At 44.0% G+C, this 16,351-nt stretch overlaps 1 protein-coding gene across 1 annotated transcript in view; it reads right to left on the bottom strand.

Moving 5' to 3' along the window:
• si:ch211-245j22.3 (uncharacterized protein LOC563798 homolog) overlaps window positions 1-12,447 on the bottom strand; it is a 17,510-nt gene extending 5,063 nt beyond the window's left edge. The window contains exons 1-4 of the mRNA XM_043708845.1: window positions 12,377-12,447; window positions 10,215-10,347; window positions 3,398-3,547; window positions 1,159-1,264 (exon numbers count right to left, since the gene is read on the bottom strand). Of these exons, the coding sequence (XP_043564780.1) occupies window positions 1,159-1,264; window positions 3,398-3,547; window positions 10,215-10,347; window positions 12,377-12,447 (460 nt within the window). The remainder of the gene's footprint in view (window positions 1-1,158; window positions 1,265-3,397; window positions 3,548-10,214; window positions 10,348-12,376) is intronic.
• Window positions 12,448-16,351: the final 3,904 nt, after the last annotated feature.

Below are 16,351 nucleotides of genomic sequence, written 5' to 3'. Positions count from 1 at the left end.
GTCACGGAGGGAACGGTCTTTGCAGAAGGCGGAAAGGGGTGGGAAGGGAAATATATCCCTGGTGATGGGGTCTTTTTGGAGGTGGCAGAAATGTCGGCGGATGATTTGGTTTATGCGAAGGTTGGTAGGGTGTAAGATGAGCACCAGGGGCGTTCTGTCCTTGTTACGGTTGGAGGGGTGGGGTCTGAGGGCGGAGGTGCGGGATGTGGACGAGGTGAGTTGGAGTGCATCTTTAACCACGTGGGAAGGGAAATTGCGGTCTTTAAAGAAGGAGGCCATCTGGTGTGTTCTGTGGTGGAACTGGTCCTCCTGGGAGCAGATACGGCAGAGGTGGAGGAATTGGGAATACGGGATGGCATTTTTGCAGGAGGTAGGGTTTGAAGAGGTGTAATCCAGGTAGCTGTGGGAGTCGGTGGGTTTGTAAAAAATGTCAGTGTCAAGTCGGTCGTCATTAATGGAGATGGAGAGTCCAGGAAGGGGAGGGAGGTGTCAGAGATGGTCCAGGTAAACTTAAGGTCAGGGTGGAATGTGTTGGTGAAGTTGATGAATTGCTCAACCTCCTCGCGGGATCACGAGGTGGCAAGGTGGCGCCAAGCCAGTGGATAAAGTGGGCGCAGTGGTAGTCTGAAAGCAGCATAACATTTAAGAAGTGTTTAGATGTGCACGTGCGATGCTAAGGCATATAAGGCTATGAACCATGAGCTAGCAATGGGATTAGAATAATTAGGTGGTTGTTTTTGACCAGCTTGGAGCTGAAGGGCCTGTTTCTGTGCTGTAGACCTCTATGATTATTTGAATATGAGGCTATTGGATAGTTCTTTCAAAGAGCTAGGCGAAAGTGATGCTGAAGATTAGAGTCGAGAGTGTGGTGCTGGAATAGCACAGTAGGTCAGGCAGCACCTGCTGTGCTTTTCCAGCACCACACTTTCGACTTTCAAAGAGCTAGGGAACCGTGATGGGCTGACTGACTTCATTCCATTTTGTATGATTCTATGGTTCTTAGAAAAGTAATGGAATAACTTCAACTTTGCATACATTGTCTGCCATGGTTCCAGAAGGCAGCTCACTACCACTTTCTCAAGAGCAACTGGAGACGGGCAATAAATGCTAGTGAAGCCTATGTCCCATGAGTTAATAACAAAAAAATACCTCACTTACCATCTCTGTCTTTGTCCAGCCGAATGAAAATTCTGTTGGTGCATTCTTCTGCTGTTTGGGGGTCAACTTTAGTCAGTGAAGCTGCCAAACTCATTTTATATATCGTCTAAATAGAGAGAAGCCACATTATCAAACAGAATTACGTGCACGTTGAATCAATGTGTGGATCACACAGTCTGGAACGGTTCAAGAAGGCAGCTCACTATCACCTTTTCAAATGAAATTATATATAGACAAAAATACAGGCCTAGCCAATAATACCCACAACCTATGAAAGAACTTTAAAGAAGCAACCAGTTAAACTTACAGACACACTTTTTTTTAAAACAGTATTTCTTGGGCCCTAACGCTTATCTCTTATTTCAAAGCAATCCTCAGAATATTCTTTGCTGGTTTTCAAGGCAAGTTCGTACACATTGTTCTTACACACTTGCCTCAGGTCTCTGAAACATAACATTTCCAGGGTCAAATTTCAGTCCAATATTTGAATACCAGTGAAGGTGGAGTCCCAGGGCACGTAGGTGTTAAAACAGAAGCTCCAATCTATCTGCTCAAGTGGATGTTGAAAGATTCTCTGAAACTTTGCTCATTTTAGGTCAATTCACATGGTAATAGTATAGAATACAATAGCCTTTATTGTCACATGCACTCGAATGAGTGCAATGAAAAGTTTGTAATGTCACCTACTGAATACCTAGGTACAGATACTTTGAGTGTGGTCTTAGAATTGCAATAATAAAAAAAAGTAGCATGGGACTACAGAGTTCAAAGAAGTCCCAAATGATAGTAACAAGTGAGTATAAAGTATTCAAGTTCTACTCGTTTTCGCACGAGTCCATGAACGTCAGGCTTTAGAACATGAGGCCACGCTGCCCCTACACACTGGCCCACGTCCAGGACTCACTCTGCTCCATTCTCTGGGATTCAGCCGTGATTCACTCTGATCCTGTTCTGCGACTTGGCCCGCCTGGGTTCTGGCCGTGAGACATCTCCCTTCATCTCACGTCCAAGACCAAACATTGGATTTAAAACCTTTTTCTTTGCAACTTCAATGGAAAATAAAAGAGGACAGGGTGCCCACTGACTGATTCCAACATTCAGAGGTTATGGTGCCCAGTGGGTTGGTTCTGCAGTGGTAGGTTAGGCACTGGCTGGGTTGAGCATTGGGCAAAGTGGGCATTGACAGGGTTTCCAATGACAGGGAAACCTATGGCAGTTGCCCATCTATCGGGTGTCCATTGGTTAAGTGGATGGGTACTAATTGGGCATTGGAGCATCCATTGTACGAGTGTCAATCGGTAGTGTGTCCATTCGCAGAGTACCTATTGGACAGCGTGTCAATTAGCAGTCAAGCACAGCCGGTCAGGCAGCATCCGAGGAGCAGGAAGATCGACGTTTCGGGCAAAAGCCCCGCATCAGGAATGAGACTGGGAGCCTCAGGGGTGGAGAGATAAATGGGAAGGGGTGGGGCGGGGGGGGAAGGTAGCTGAGAGTGCAATAGGTGGATGGAGATGGGGGTAAAGGTGATAGGTCAGAAAGGAGGGTGGAGCGGATAGGTGGGAAGAAAGATTGACAGGTGGGACAGGTCATGAGGACGTTGCTGAGCTGGAATGTTGGAACTGGAGTTGGGGGAAGGGGAAATTAGGAAACTGGTGAAGTCCTCATTGATGCCCTGGGGTTGAAGGGTCCCAAGGCGGAAGATGAGGCGTTCTTCCTCCAGGCATCAGGCATTAGGGAGTGGCGATGGAGGAGGCCAGGACCTGTATGTCCTTGGTAGAGTGGGAGGTGGAGTTGAAATGTTCGGCCACGGGGCGGTGTGGTTGATTGGTGCGGGTATCCTGGAGATGTTCCCTAAAGCGCTCTGTGAGTAGGCATCCATTCTCCCCACTGTAAAGGAGACCGCATTGGGAGCAATGGATACAATAAATGATATGTGTAGAAGTGCAGGTGAAACTTTGATGGATGTGGAAGGCTTCTCTGGGGCCTTAGACAGAGGTGAAGGGTCAATTAGCAACCTGTCCATTTGGTACTAGTCCTCTCAGTCCCCAGCCAGATGTGTCAGGAGAAAGCAAATAGCATTGATAATATGATGACGCTGGGTGCTCAGGAAATTGGAAGTTTGGGATTTAGATTGAGGCCAGACCTCCCACTGCTACAAGCTAAGAGACCATGCACACATGAATGGCCAAATACCAACAATGCCCCTTTTTAAACTTGAAGTAACGGAATAGACACTGACCTGCATAATTTCCAGCATCTCTAAACGTGTAATTGCTCCATCTTTATCCTTGTCGTATAATTTAAATGACCACTTTAGTTTTTCTTCCGGACTGCCCTGTATCAGCAGACTGATAGCGGTCACATATTCATGGTAATCAACTGTCCCATCCTTCAAACACAAAAATAATCATCACCGTAATTCATCAGGTCACATCCTTTCAAGATGCTCACCCAATGGACACACACAGATGTAATGAAAAAAATTAAAATAGCCCAAAGCACTTCTCTGTCGGTGGAGTATTTCTATGGTGTTCTCACTGTTCTTATATGAAGCAGGGAAAGCAGCATGTATTACTGCTAATTCCCCGCCTGGACAAGTGTGGAAGGCTAGCAACAGGAGGAGCATTTGTTTGTAAAACCGACCACCAAATGCGAAAACAATAACACTTACAGGAGCTCATGTGATCCCAGCCAAACACCCAGCAAACAGCAGGGGAGATCATTCCTAAGGAGCTTTCTGACATGAGTTTTGAACCACAGGTCATTTCCTGTGGTGATGTTATGTCTTCTGGTGAAGTCACTTCCTGTTCCTTTTCTCAGGGATGGTAGATGGGATCTAACTTGATGTGTTTGTTGATGCAGAGTACTGAGTGAATGTAAGATTCTTGGTCGTGTAAATGAGCAGAGAGATCCTGGTGTCCATATACATAGATCCCTCAAAGTTGCCACCCAGATTGCAAGGGCTGTTAAGAAGGCACACGGTGTGTTAGTTTTTATTAGTGAAGGGATTGAACAGCTGCAGCTGTACAAAACTCCAGTGCGGCCGCACTTGGAGTATTGTGTGCAGTTCTGGTCACCACATTATAGCAAGGATGTGTAAGCTTTGGAAAGGGTTCAGAGGAGATTTACTAGGATGTTACCTGGTATGGAGGGAAGATCTTATGAGGAAAGGTTGAGGGACTTGAGGCTATTTTCATTAGAGAGAAGGTTAAGAGGTGACTTAATTGAGACATAAAAGATAATCAGAGAGTGATATCGAAAGATAGGTTTCAGATTGGTTCCACAGGTCAGTGCAACATCGAGGTCCGAAGGACCTGTACTGCGCTGTAATGTTCTATGTTGTATAAGTGGGCACCTGGCAACGTCAGCTCACCACTTGCTCTGAAGCATCTCCATTTTGGACACCAGGCACCATCAACTCGGGGAACTCACCAGGGATACTGGCCACACACACCACACGTTGGCATTCAACATGTGCCAACTATCAAATAGCATCATAGCACACACTTCTGATTCACCTCTGCATTTACACTCCTGCACCTTGATCTGCATCAGCAACTATCATTGTATCTGCTGCAAGGACACTGCACTCTGGCACAGGCACCTCGGGGCTGGACTAAGCTACACTTCCAGGCTGTTCACTTGCTGTCATAGCACTCACTCACTCACTCACAGGTAATCTAGATACTCAGCAACGCCTGCTTTGCTTTGCTAAGCCTTGGGCTTTTGCAACATGCCAGGGAGACCAGGCTCTGACTTGCTGTGCTGTTTAGCACAGACACAAAGCCAGGAAGCTTGTCATGGTCCTCTGTTGACTCAAGGGGAGAGAGCCTTCAGTTGGGGGCTGCTGACTGCTAAGTCAAAGGCAGCCTTCAACAACAGTCCAAGATCTTTGATATGTCAGTCAGCTGCTCGGGGTGGTCAGTATCAGAAACCACTCCACATAAGGGATGAGGTGCCAAATGTTGGGCAGATCGCCACCCACCTTGACTCTTTTTCCCTTGTTGTGGGTTGCTCTCCTCATAGAATGAGAGAAAGGTAGGTACTACAGGAAATGAAAGCAGGTGCTACAACTGTTAGGTTTGGTGCAGGTTAGGAGGTGTCCTGAATGAGTGAGTAGGCAGTACCCAGGGTATGCAGGCTCACTGATGTCGGGACATTGGAGCAGCTGAGAATGAGTGAGGGACGATGTTTCAGACAACAGTGTGAGCTAGAGCAGGAGACTTGGTGGAAGATGGATACAGTGGCAGAAATAGAGTGAGTGTAAGGTACAGAAGATGTCAGAACTGCCCTGGTGGAATAGAGAAGGTCATTGATCTTCTTCCAAAAATCCTGTGCATTCGTTCAGGTGGCTGAAATTACATTGGCCTGGGCGGCAACTTCAGACCATGGTCTGGTGTCCTGGTCTGCACTGCTGGTCCAGCAGGAGAGGTGTTCCACGTGTGCATCACCCCATTCAGCAGGACCTCCAACTGCCTGCCTGCAACGTGGGACATCAGTATCTCACAGTCTGCCACATCCAGGGCAAATGTCAGCAACGATGGAGGGCAGCTCCAGGCTGACCCAGCTTCTCTGGGTGCACAGCAGGCTCTTAAACGTGGCGCCAAAGCCCGGGATGCCTGTGAATTCTAGGATGGCCCAACAGTGTCTGGTTTATCAGGGAATAGCGAGGTCTTCTGGGAATGGCCTGTCAGGGCAAAATTGGTTGTGATGGACACCATAGAGACAGGGTCATTGAGTCATACAGCGCAGAAACAGACCTTTTTGTCCAACCAGTCTACACCGACCATGTTCCAAAACTAAACTAGTCCCACCTGCCTGCCTTTGGCCTATTTCCCTTCAAACCTTTCTTGCTCATGAACTTATCGAAATGTCTTTTAAACCTTGTAACTGTGCCTGCATCCACTACTGCCTCTGGCAGTTCATTCCACAATGACCCATTCTCTGTGTAAAATCATTACCCCTCATTTCACTTTTAACTCTTTCACCTCTCACCTTAATTATATACCTGCTAGTTTTGAATACCCCCATACACCTCGAGAAAAAAAAACCCTTGTCATTCACCTTATCTATGCCCCTCGTGATTTTATAAACCTCAATAAGGTCACCCCTCAACCTCCTAAGCTACAGTAAAAGAAAGTTGCAGTCTCTTTTTATTTCCCAAATCCTCCATTCCTGGCAACATCCTGGTGAGTGGTTAATGAGATGTGGTTGCTAAGATACTCAGTAGGCCTTGCAAGATAAAGCCTTCCAAAGCACTCACTACAACTCACACTGAGCTAAGAAATCATCAACTTCAGCCCAGTTTTGTTAATTGACCATCCTTCAAGACGTGCGTTATTCTCAAAAGGGCACTTTAATCACTCACATTATACATCACTTTTCTTAATTAAATCAGGTATTAAGCTAATTAAATTAAATAATATTTTAAAAAAAAACAACCAGCAGGATTTAGTGGAAGTGTGTTTGCTTTGATTGAAGCTTTAATTGGAACCTTAGCTCTCAGACAGAGATTCCCATTGGAGAGGCGGAATCTAAAAATTACCGTTCGCCTTAGTGGTCAAATATATAACATGTTCAGTTTGTGTGTGAACTGAGTGAACAATGAAATTTAACTAGACTAGTGACTCTGCCAAAGTGTAAAGGCAATCAGCATTCAACCTCTGATAATCAATGGTCATTCTGTGGCTGATGAAACAAGAAGAGGAAGATTGAGAGAATGGAAGTGCATTAGGAAAACAGGCCAAGTCGGAGCAAGTAGTGTCCAAGTGAGTAAGATTACCTTGAAGGGAGGGCAGGGGATAAAGGTCTTGTAATGAAAGCACTTCCAGAGGAATAAAAGCCAAAGGGTGTTTCCTCTTCTGGGTGCATCCACAATGAGGGAGTACTGTTTAAAAATTACAGGTCGCCTCTTTAGTACAGAAATGAAGAGGATTTTTTTTTGTCAATGGTTGTACAACTTTGGAGCTCTCTGTCTGGGAAGGTGCTAGAGGCAGATTATTTTTTAAGGCAGATTCTTATTAGGTAGGTGGGGGAATGACCCCAGTGTTCATTCCAGTGATGGTGGCAGCATGGTGAAGAGGCATCATGCCTGGCCACAAGTCCATGATGGAGCACCTAACCAGAAGGACTATAAAATGCAACGCTTCCTTTATGTCATCATTTGTTTGCCTTAATGTTCTTTATTTTAATCTATTTTTCAGCGTTTTAAGATGGCACTGGAGAGTGGAAATTTGTCACTGTATTTTATAACATGATACACATGACAATAAGTAAATAAATAAATACAAACAGGGAATGACTAATTAATATCCTTGTGAGGCTTGTTGAATGTGAGTTCCCTTGGTAACAGGCAATGGCCTATCCCAGCTGGAACTCATCACCTGAGCCTGATCTTCTTGTGGAGCAGTGGTAGTGTCCCTACCCTGGACCGGAAGGCCTGAGTTCAAGTCCCACCTGCTCCAAAGGTGTGTAATAATATCTGATTTTAAAAAAAGGGTCTGTGAATCTGGCTGTCCAGGCTTGGACTACCCCAAATATGAGAAGTGGCACTTTGTTGGTGTTTAACAATAAATGATGTTCCTTTCCCATCTGGCTTCCTCAATTATGACATTGGTAACGTGAGGCAAGAACAGTTTTGGACAGCCTTGCCTTTCACTGAACCCAGTAAGACCCTGACAGGAAAGTGCCTAACTGGAATCTTATGATGCTAGTGTGGAGAATTAGCCTCAGAATGCTGAAAAATGAGGTACTTTTTCAGGCAACAGGATAGAAGGAGATCACTGATAACAAGTCATTCCCCTGACTGCGTGTGGGAACCCACCTTTCAGCATTGTAAAATGTTTAAACTTCACAAATGCCCCAGAGTCAAATCCTTTGATGACCTGAGAGCTATGACAGGGGTCCTCTACAATCCCAAACAATGGGTTATATCACAGTCTAACAGCTTTAACACAGTAAGTTTACTTCCTGAGGAATCAGTTACAGAGCATCGTGATTATGGTTCAGCACTTCTGAAAATGTTAAGGGATTGCTAAGTTTGTGGAATTAATAATGTTGCAACCTAAAGTAAGTTGCTGACAGTGCCAGGATCTGGACTTCAACAAAGCCATAGAATCCCAGAAGAAAGGGGCTGTGGAGCCTCAGCGGTCCTTAACCTTTACCACAGAGCCAAGTACACAGCAGACAACACGCCAATGATCGCCAAGGAAGGAGTCAGAGGTGGCAGGGTTCCAGAACTGGACAGGAAGCTTCTCCAAAATGCAGTGAGGAGTAAGAACATCCATGCTGCAGTTGTGGTCATAGGGTCTGCTTCAAACAAGTTGTCCAAAACAGGCACAATACATACTGCCCAGGCTGAAGGGTGAAGTCACCTCAAAACAGCACATTGCAAATAAATCAGCCAGAGGATGAGGAACTGATGCAGCTAAATTACATGACTGCTCTCAAAGCAGCCCCAATTAAGACAAAACTTCAGAAACATGGAAACTCCTGAGACATGGAGGTGGATTGAGGTACCACTCATATATTGCTGAGGAGCTAACCTTTAGAATATCCCAATGGATCATCTTGTCTTTAAGCCTGCGAGACACCAAGGCTGGTTTTGGCCACATATGCTGGGGAGCTGTAAAATGTTATTAGGACCACTGTAACTCCAGTTACACATGGACAACAGACAGTCTGACTCCCCCCATCCCCCCAACCCCATTACTGGTGGTGAAAGGTCCTGGTTCCAACTTTTTGGGAAGGGACTGGATACAGAATATCTGCCTGGCTTGACAATGGATGGGGTACTGGCAATCTAGATGAAATATCAGTTGAGCTTCTTGAGTTATTGCAAAAAAGGTTATTGGGGATAGTTAAGAATGTGGAATTCCAAATACAAACGCATCAACCATATTCTAACAGATTGTGGAACAAACTCGAGGGGCCAAATGGCCTACATCTGCGCCTAAGTCACTTGCGCATATGTCAAGTTCATTCAAAACGATCTCAAATTAGGAACAATGCATCTTCACAACAACAAAACAAAGATCTATGGATACTAGAGATCTGAAACACACAAAAACAAGAATTGCTGGAGAAACTCAGTGGGTCTGGCAGCATCTGTGGGAAGAAAACAGAGTTAATCTTTTGAGTCCCGTGACGCTTCTTCAATTCTAATGAAGAGTCATTGGACTCAAAACATTAACTCTGCTTTCTCTCCATAGATCCTGCCAGACAATACATCTTGGGTCTGTTATACGTGCAAAATAATATCAGCAACATAGATTAGTGTTTTAGAAGCTGTAAAATATCCCAAAGGGATTCGGAGCAAGTTATGTGACAAAATTTGACACTGAACCTCATATCGTGACAGATCATCAAATGGCCAACGAGTTAGATTTTAAAAAGTGACTTTAAGTGAGAGAGGGGTGGAGAAGGAACCTTAGAGGTGTAACCTGTTATAGGGAGAGCTTGGGCGTGAGATGCTCACAAGAAGCCAACATTGGAGAAATGTTAAGAGCTGTCCGGCTGAAGAAGATTATTGCACTAAGGTGTGGGCTAAGAAGGAAACCCCGGTCGCTAAGCTGTGCAGCTGTACAGCCACTGGGAGGTGCTGTGCACACTAATCCCCATGCTGACTGACATAGCTTCCAATTCCAGAAACCGCTCACACAGTAGAAATTAATTCGGGGGAGCTTTGATAGAGGGATATTAAAGTGAGGGTTAGAATTGTAAACATCAAGGTGTTGTAAAAAGGGAGTGAATGTCAGTCACAGGTGTGAAGGGGTAATGGGATTTGGTGTGAATGAGGTTATCGATGGCCGAGTTTTAGGCTTTTATGGTTGGTGGGTATTGAAGGTCAGGGAGGGGAATGTTGTGAAGGTGAAGTCCAGTGAAGTGTGGAAGAAACTTTTAGCAGTAGATGAGTTGAGATGGAGCTTTACAAATCCATGTTCAGGATCCAATTGGGAAAGGGTGTGTAAGTTACTGTGAATACATTGTCACAACCAGATCAGTAAGTGTGAAGCTGGTGGAGAATGATCAAAACTGTTGATGTTCACTTTTATTACCCTGTTATCATCCAGAGTCCTGAAGATCTGCTCGGCATATTCAGAAGACTTGGGACCTACGGTCCCATCACAAAAATGGCGCCTGAACTCATGAAGGGTGATCAACCCACTAGGACACTCTTTGATGAATTTTCTGTAAGAAGGTAATACCTTAAAGTTATTAATCACCAATAATTCTAATTGTTTGCCAATAATTCTAACTGTTTACCAAAGCTGAACAGGTAGCTCATTGCCTTCTGGATCAGGGATGGCAGGACTAATGAATGAAGTGAGACAGGATCATTTAGGACTTTATTCACTGGCGTTCAGTTTCCATACTGTAGGTAATCTAATCTAATCTAATCTAATCTAATCTAATCTAATCTAATCTAATCGGGAAGTTGGAATCTCTTAGAAACTTATGAAATTCTAACTGGACTCGACAGGCTAATGGCAGGCAAGATGTACCCAATGATTGGGGATTCCAGAGCCAGGGATCACAGGCTAATGATACAGAGTAGTTCATTTCGGACTGAGTTGAGGAGAGATTTCTTCACCCAGAGAGTGGTGAGCCTGTCTAATTCTATACCACAGAAAGTGGTTGATGCCAAGACATTGAATGTTTTCAGGACAGATATAATCCTTAGGGCTAAAGGGATCAAAGGAGCCTATGTGGGAATAGAGTACTGTGCAGGTTGATTATATTGAATGGTGGACCAGGATCAAAGAGCTGAATGGTCTGTTCCAGTTTTCTGTGGGTTTGTGCGTTTTTTCTTTGTTTCCCTGTCAGGAGACTGTGACCTCATGACAACAACAAAAATATAGCACCTGTAATCTATTAAAGATCCAAAGGTCTAGCAAGGTTTGAGATTGAGATTCAGAAGGTGATAATAGGGCAATGGCTAAAAGCTTGTTCAAAGAGGAATGTTCCAGGAGGCATCTTAAAACAAGGCAGAGAGAAGCGGAGGGATTTAAGGCTACAATCATATCAGCCACGATCTTATTGAATGATGAGCAGACTCAGGAAGCTGACTGTGTCGAAAGTGTGGCGCTGGAAAAGCACAGCAGGTCAGGCAGCATCCGAGGAGCAGGAGAATCGACATTTCGGGCAAGAGCCCTTCATCAGGAATCATCATTCTGATAAAATGTCGATTCTCCTGCTCCTCGGATGTTGCCTGACCTGCTGTGTTTTTCCAGCACCACACTCTCAATTCTGATCTCCAGCATCTGCAGTCCTCACTTTCTCTTCAAGGAGCTGACTGGCCTATTCCTACTCTTACTTTGTAAGTTTGCATGTATTTTCGAATTTCTGGTGTTTGGCTTTGAACCAATATCCACTCTGAGTGTTCTGACTCCGACAGCTACCTTGACTGTAAATTCTCACAACCTGCGAGGACTCATTCCATTCTCCTAGTCTCCCCAGCCTTGCCACACCTATCCCATGATACCACTACCATGCAGCTGTCTTCCTCTTTCCTCAAAGGGGATTCTCCCCCCGCCCTCTCTCCCTGTGTTTAGAGTCCATCGCATTCCCCACATTTCTGTTCATATTGGAGAACCAATCAGCTCACTTTGTTCTTGCAATATAAATGATTGTGTTGTTTTAAAATGTGACATTCTTACATCATGTCCTGATGAGTGCAAGACGAAAAGCTTCAACAGCCAGTCTCTATCTTTAATAAGATTCAAGATCAGTGTTACCAATTTCCTTTTGTCTTCCACTGTGAGACTTGGTGGCATTTAATCTCTCCCGCCTTCCACCTTATCACAAAACTTGCCTTTTACTGTTTTCCTAAATTCCGCCCTATTCCTGCCCACCTCAATAGCTGAAACATTTGAAAATGCTCCTAGTTCTGACAAGATTTTGGACCTCCAACATTAACCCCGTTCCTAATTCAAGCAAAGCTAGCTGATCTGCTGAGATTTCTAACAATTTCTGTCTCGATTACTGAGATACAATGACCATATTAAACTAGACTAATTACTCACATGAAACACCTCCTAATTATAGCTGCTGATTCCACTGTTTGCTGCTAGTGACGTTCTCATTTCTTGCTAAGTGTGAAAAAACAAAACTAAATGCTATAAACTCTTGCCGAATATATTTTGTTCTGATAAAACTTTCAGAAAATATCTCCACCATACATGGACAGCTACAGTTTGCTAATGATAAGAAAGATTACCTGTACCACACATGAAGTTCCAGAACATACGTATCCTTCCTCCTTGGAGGAAGCACAGCGCTCTGGCCCATATTTCACATGGAACAATTCTCCAGATTGCACTTTATCTTTATATACACAAAGGAAGATTAACTTCAATGTAGCTGAGTGCACTTTGAGAATTAACTCCGAAGAACATAATCTGTGCTGACCTTCAAAAGTACGATTACCTTATAATTAGTGGAGTTTCATTAACCAATGGACTCCAGTTGTTTGGTCTTACTATGTACCTGTTGCTGACTGGAGCTCACCACATATTGCCCAAACGTAGATTCTCTGACCATGAACATATCATTGATTATTGTAAATACCATCCGACACATTATTGCCATTTAGGAAAGGAAATCTGCTGTCCTTAGCAAATCTGATTCCAAAGTCTATGGCATTTTAATGATGTCTCTGGCTCAGTAAATCAGGGGAGGTGAGGGGCTTGTGGTATTAGTGCTGGACTGTTAATCCAGAGACTGAGGAATGTTCCAAGGACCCAGTTCAATTCCCGCTGTGGCAGATGGTGGAATTTGAATTCAATAAAAGCAAAACCTGGAGTCTAATGATGACCATGAATTGATTGTCAGGAAGCCCATCTGGTTCACTTAGACCCTTTTAGGGAAGGAAATTGTTGTCCTTACCTAGTCTGACCTACATGTGACTCCAGACCCACAGCAATGTGGTTGACTCTTAACTGCTCCCTGGGCAGTTAGGGATGGGCAATAAATGCTGACCCAGCCAACAACACCCTCATCCTGTGAATGAATTAAAACAAAATCAGTAGACCAGACCTCCAGTCTAATTTTCTAGGTGCTGGGTTTGAACTCTACCTTAGCAGATGGTGGAGATTGAATTCAATTTTTAAAAAAGCCTGGACTTAAACGCAAGCCATATAATGGCATATAACCACTGCTGATTGTCATAAAAAGCATTTGATTCACTAATGTCCTTTAGGGAACAAAATCTACCATCTTTACCTTGTCTGGTCTATATGTGACTCTGGATCCACAACAACAATATGTTGACTGGATACTGAAAAAGACACTTAGTATGCTTGCCTTTATTGGTCAGTGCATTGAGTACAGGATTTGGGAGATCATCTTGCTGCTGTACAGGACATTGGTTAGGCCACTTTTGGAATATTGCATTCATTCTGGTCTCCCTCCTATCGGAAGGATGGAGTTTGGAAGAAGAAAAAGTGATATTATTTAAACCTATCAGTGCTTGACGGGGGGATAAAAAGAGTTTATTTTCCTTTGTGGATCTCAGACTATGGGTTCAGCCAGTTAGGGCAGAGCTATGGAGGAATGTCTTCTCTCAGAGTGTAATACATCTGTGGAATCCTTTTCCACAGAAGGCTGTAGACACCTTTAAGGTCATTAAGTATATTCAAGGTTAAGACAGACAGAGGGCATCAAGGGCTGTGAGGAAGGGGCAGGAAAGTGGAGTTGATTAGTATAAGATCAGCTGTGAGCTCATTGATTGGTACTCTGGACATGATGCACGACATGGCATAATACTGCTCCAACATCTTATGCAAATAGGCTGTAGAGAGATGTTAGACATGATCTCCTTGGAGAAAACAGGATTAAGAGGGAGTTGATAGGGTTTTCAATATAGTGAAGGGTCTGGAAGGAGTAAATAGGAGAAAACTGTTCCCAACAGTGGAAGGGTTGAAACTCAGGACTGACTTCAGATAAGTGGCAAAAAAGATAGGAAAACTGTAGTGCTCTGGGTAAAAGAGGGAGAGTGGGACTAGCTGAGGTGCTGTCACCCAGAGCTGCCATGGGCATGACAGGCTGAATGGCATCTCCCTATGATGCAGCTAGTTTATGTTCCCATTTAAGGATGAACAATATCATCACCTCTGGTTGAGGGCAACCCAATGGCTTTGAACGTTGAGGCTGGCTGTGAACAATGGAGTTGTTTCCTGCTTGACCTTGGAACCTCACATTGCTGAGACAAGCAAGTTCTGAGCAAATTGACAGAAAAGGAACCACGCTCCATGTTATTTTTGAACATTAAATGAGGAAAGCTTGCATTTGTTCAAATGTTGAAGTGAGCTTATGGGATTAGGTCAGTGATAATGCAACAAGAACCAAGCAAGTAGTAAACTTCATTCAGATTTACCAGGGGACAGTGATCACTACCATCAAGAGACTAGACTGGGTTTTAAAAGAGTGAGCATTTTAGCATATGTACTAGGAGAAAGTATATTGTGAGGTTGAAAATGCAAGAAGTTGTTAAGTGATTATTCTGCAGATTCAATCTCCTGTCTAAGAATTCCAGGGACCTGGAATAATGGCTAACTCACACTGATTGCCTCTCTGGCCCTGCTTTCTTACATGAAAGGAAGGGGCTCCACATTTTAGAGAGGAGTTTCCGCTCAATGCAGAGCTGTAATTCCATTCTGATAGTTCTGTCATATCACAGAACCACTAGAAGAAGGTAATCTTACCCGCTTTTTACAGCAATGTCTAACGATCCTCACAGCCACTCTGGCAGCTGCTGTCAAATAGTATGTCTACAAGGTAAGTGTGATACTAGGGTAGGTTACCGGATGGCTAGGAGGACAGGGTGCCTGAGTAAGTAGATTACTAGCTGAGTATGTCTACCAGCTGGAGAGAGGAAGGGATGTCGGGTTCCATCGGGTGTCACGGGTCTGAGGGAGATGCATCTGGGGATGTGTGAGGTCAGTATAGGGTCAGTTTCATAGTCATTGAAGAATTAGACAATGTCTTTGCCAGTCAAACCTTTCCTGAATAACTATATTACTTAATTCCATCGTAATTTCCAATTTAAATGGAGACCGTCAGAATGTTCTAGGTAAAGAGGAATTGTCCAGTTAAATATTTCATTTTTTTAAAAATCTACCTATTCAGACGTGTAACAGATGGGGCTTGAACTGGGGTCTTCTGACTCAGAGAGAGGGACATTTACTCAATTCCCTGGGCAATTCGTTTGGAGTATGCTACAGTGGAGAATCCACGGGGTTCCCATATACAACTCCCATTTATGTTCAAACAATGGCCATTTGGCCATTGGAAAATCTGGGTCAATGTTGAAGAAAACCTTTTGGTCTGTTGTAGAGCAGAGGTTTCTTTGGGGACTCTGACTTTATTTTTTCACAAGCAGTCTTGTGTCCAGTAGGCAGTGTCCCACAGTCCAAGGCAGGAGTTCCAAGGTTCAAGTCCCACTCCAGGACTTGGTGTACATGAGGAGATCTGTTCATTAATAGACTTGGTACCCATGTCTAATCCTTCTCACGCTTACTAATGGCAGTCAGTAAGAATGGGAGAGCATCATGACATTATCACAGCACAGAATGTTGTCATTCAGCCTGGTGTATCTGCCTGGGCTCTCAGAATGAGCTTTATGACTGTGTGCAATTCCGCTGCAATTTTCCCTGTAACCCTGAACATTATTTCTATTCAAATAATCATTTAATACTGTCTTGAACCTCTGCTGTGGCTTTCTCGTGCCTCATAGTTTTTATGGACTTGAGTTTCTAGGCTTGTGGAGATACCTGGTTTGCTTTTCTAAAACTTAAAGGGAGAGGAGTGTTTGGTGACTCCCATGACACTGCAGGGCTATAAATGTTCAATGAATTTCTGGGCACGTTGACTCTTGTCATCGCAAAATCTCTGAAATGGCTGCATTCTAATCACTTTATGAAGACATATTACTGTGCATTCATGCAATTTAAAACTGTGTTTTTCAATGAATTACTTTATTGCGCATGCACTAAACTATTTCATGGGATGAGGACATCATAGGTTGAGCAGCATTTACTGTCCAGCCCTCTCACCGCTCAGCTCCAGTATCTGTTAGGAGAAAGTGAGGACTGCAGATGCTGGAGATCAGAGTTGAGAGTGTGGTGCTGGAAAAGCACAGCAGGTCAGGCAGCATCCGACGAGCAGGAGAATCAACATTTTGGGCATAATTCCT

The sequence above is a fragment of the Chiloscyllium plagiosum genome, chromosome 19 (assembly GCF_004010195.1).
Source record: "Chiloscyllium plagiosum isolate BGI_BamShark_2017 chromosome 19, ASM401019v2, whole genome shotgun sequence".
In the NCBI taxonomy this organism is placed as follows: Eukaryota; Metazoa; Chordata; class Chondrichthyes; order Orectolobiformes; family Hemiscylliidae; genus Chiloscyllium; species Chiloscyllium plagiosum.
This window is presented reverse-complemented; position numbering and strand designations above follow the sequence as displayed.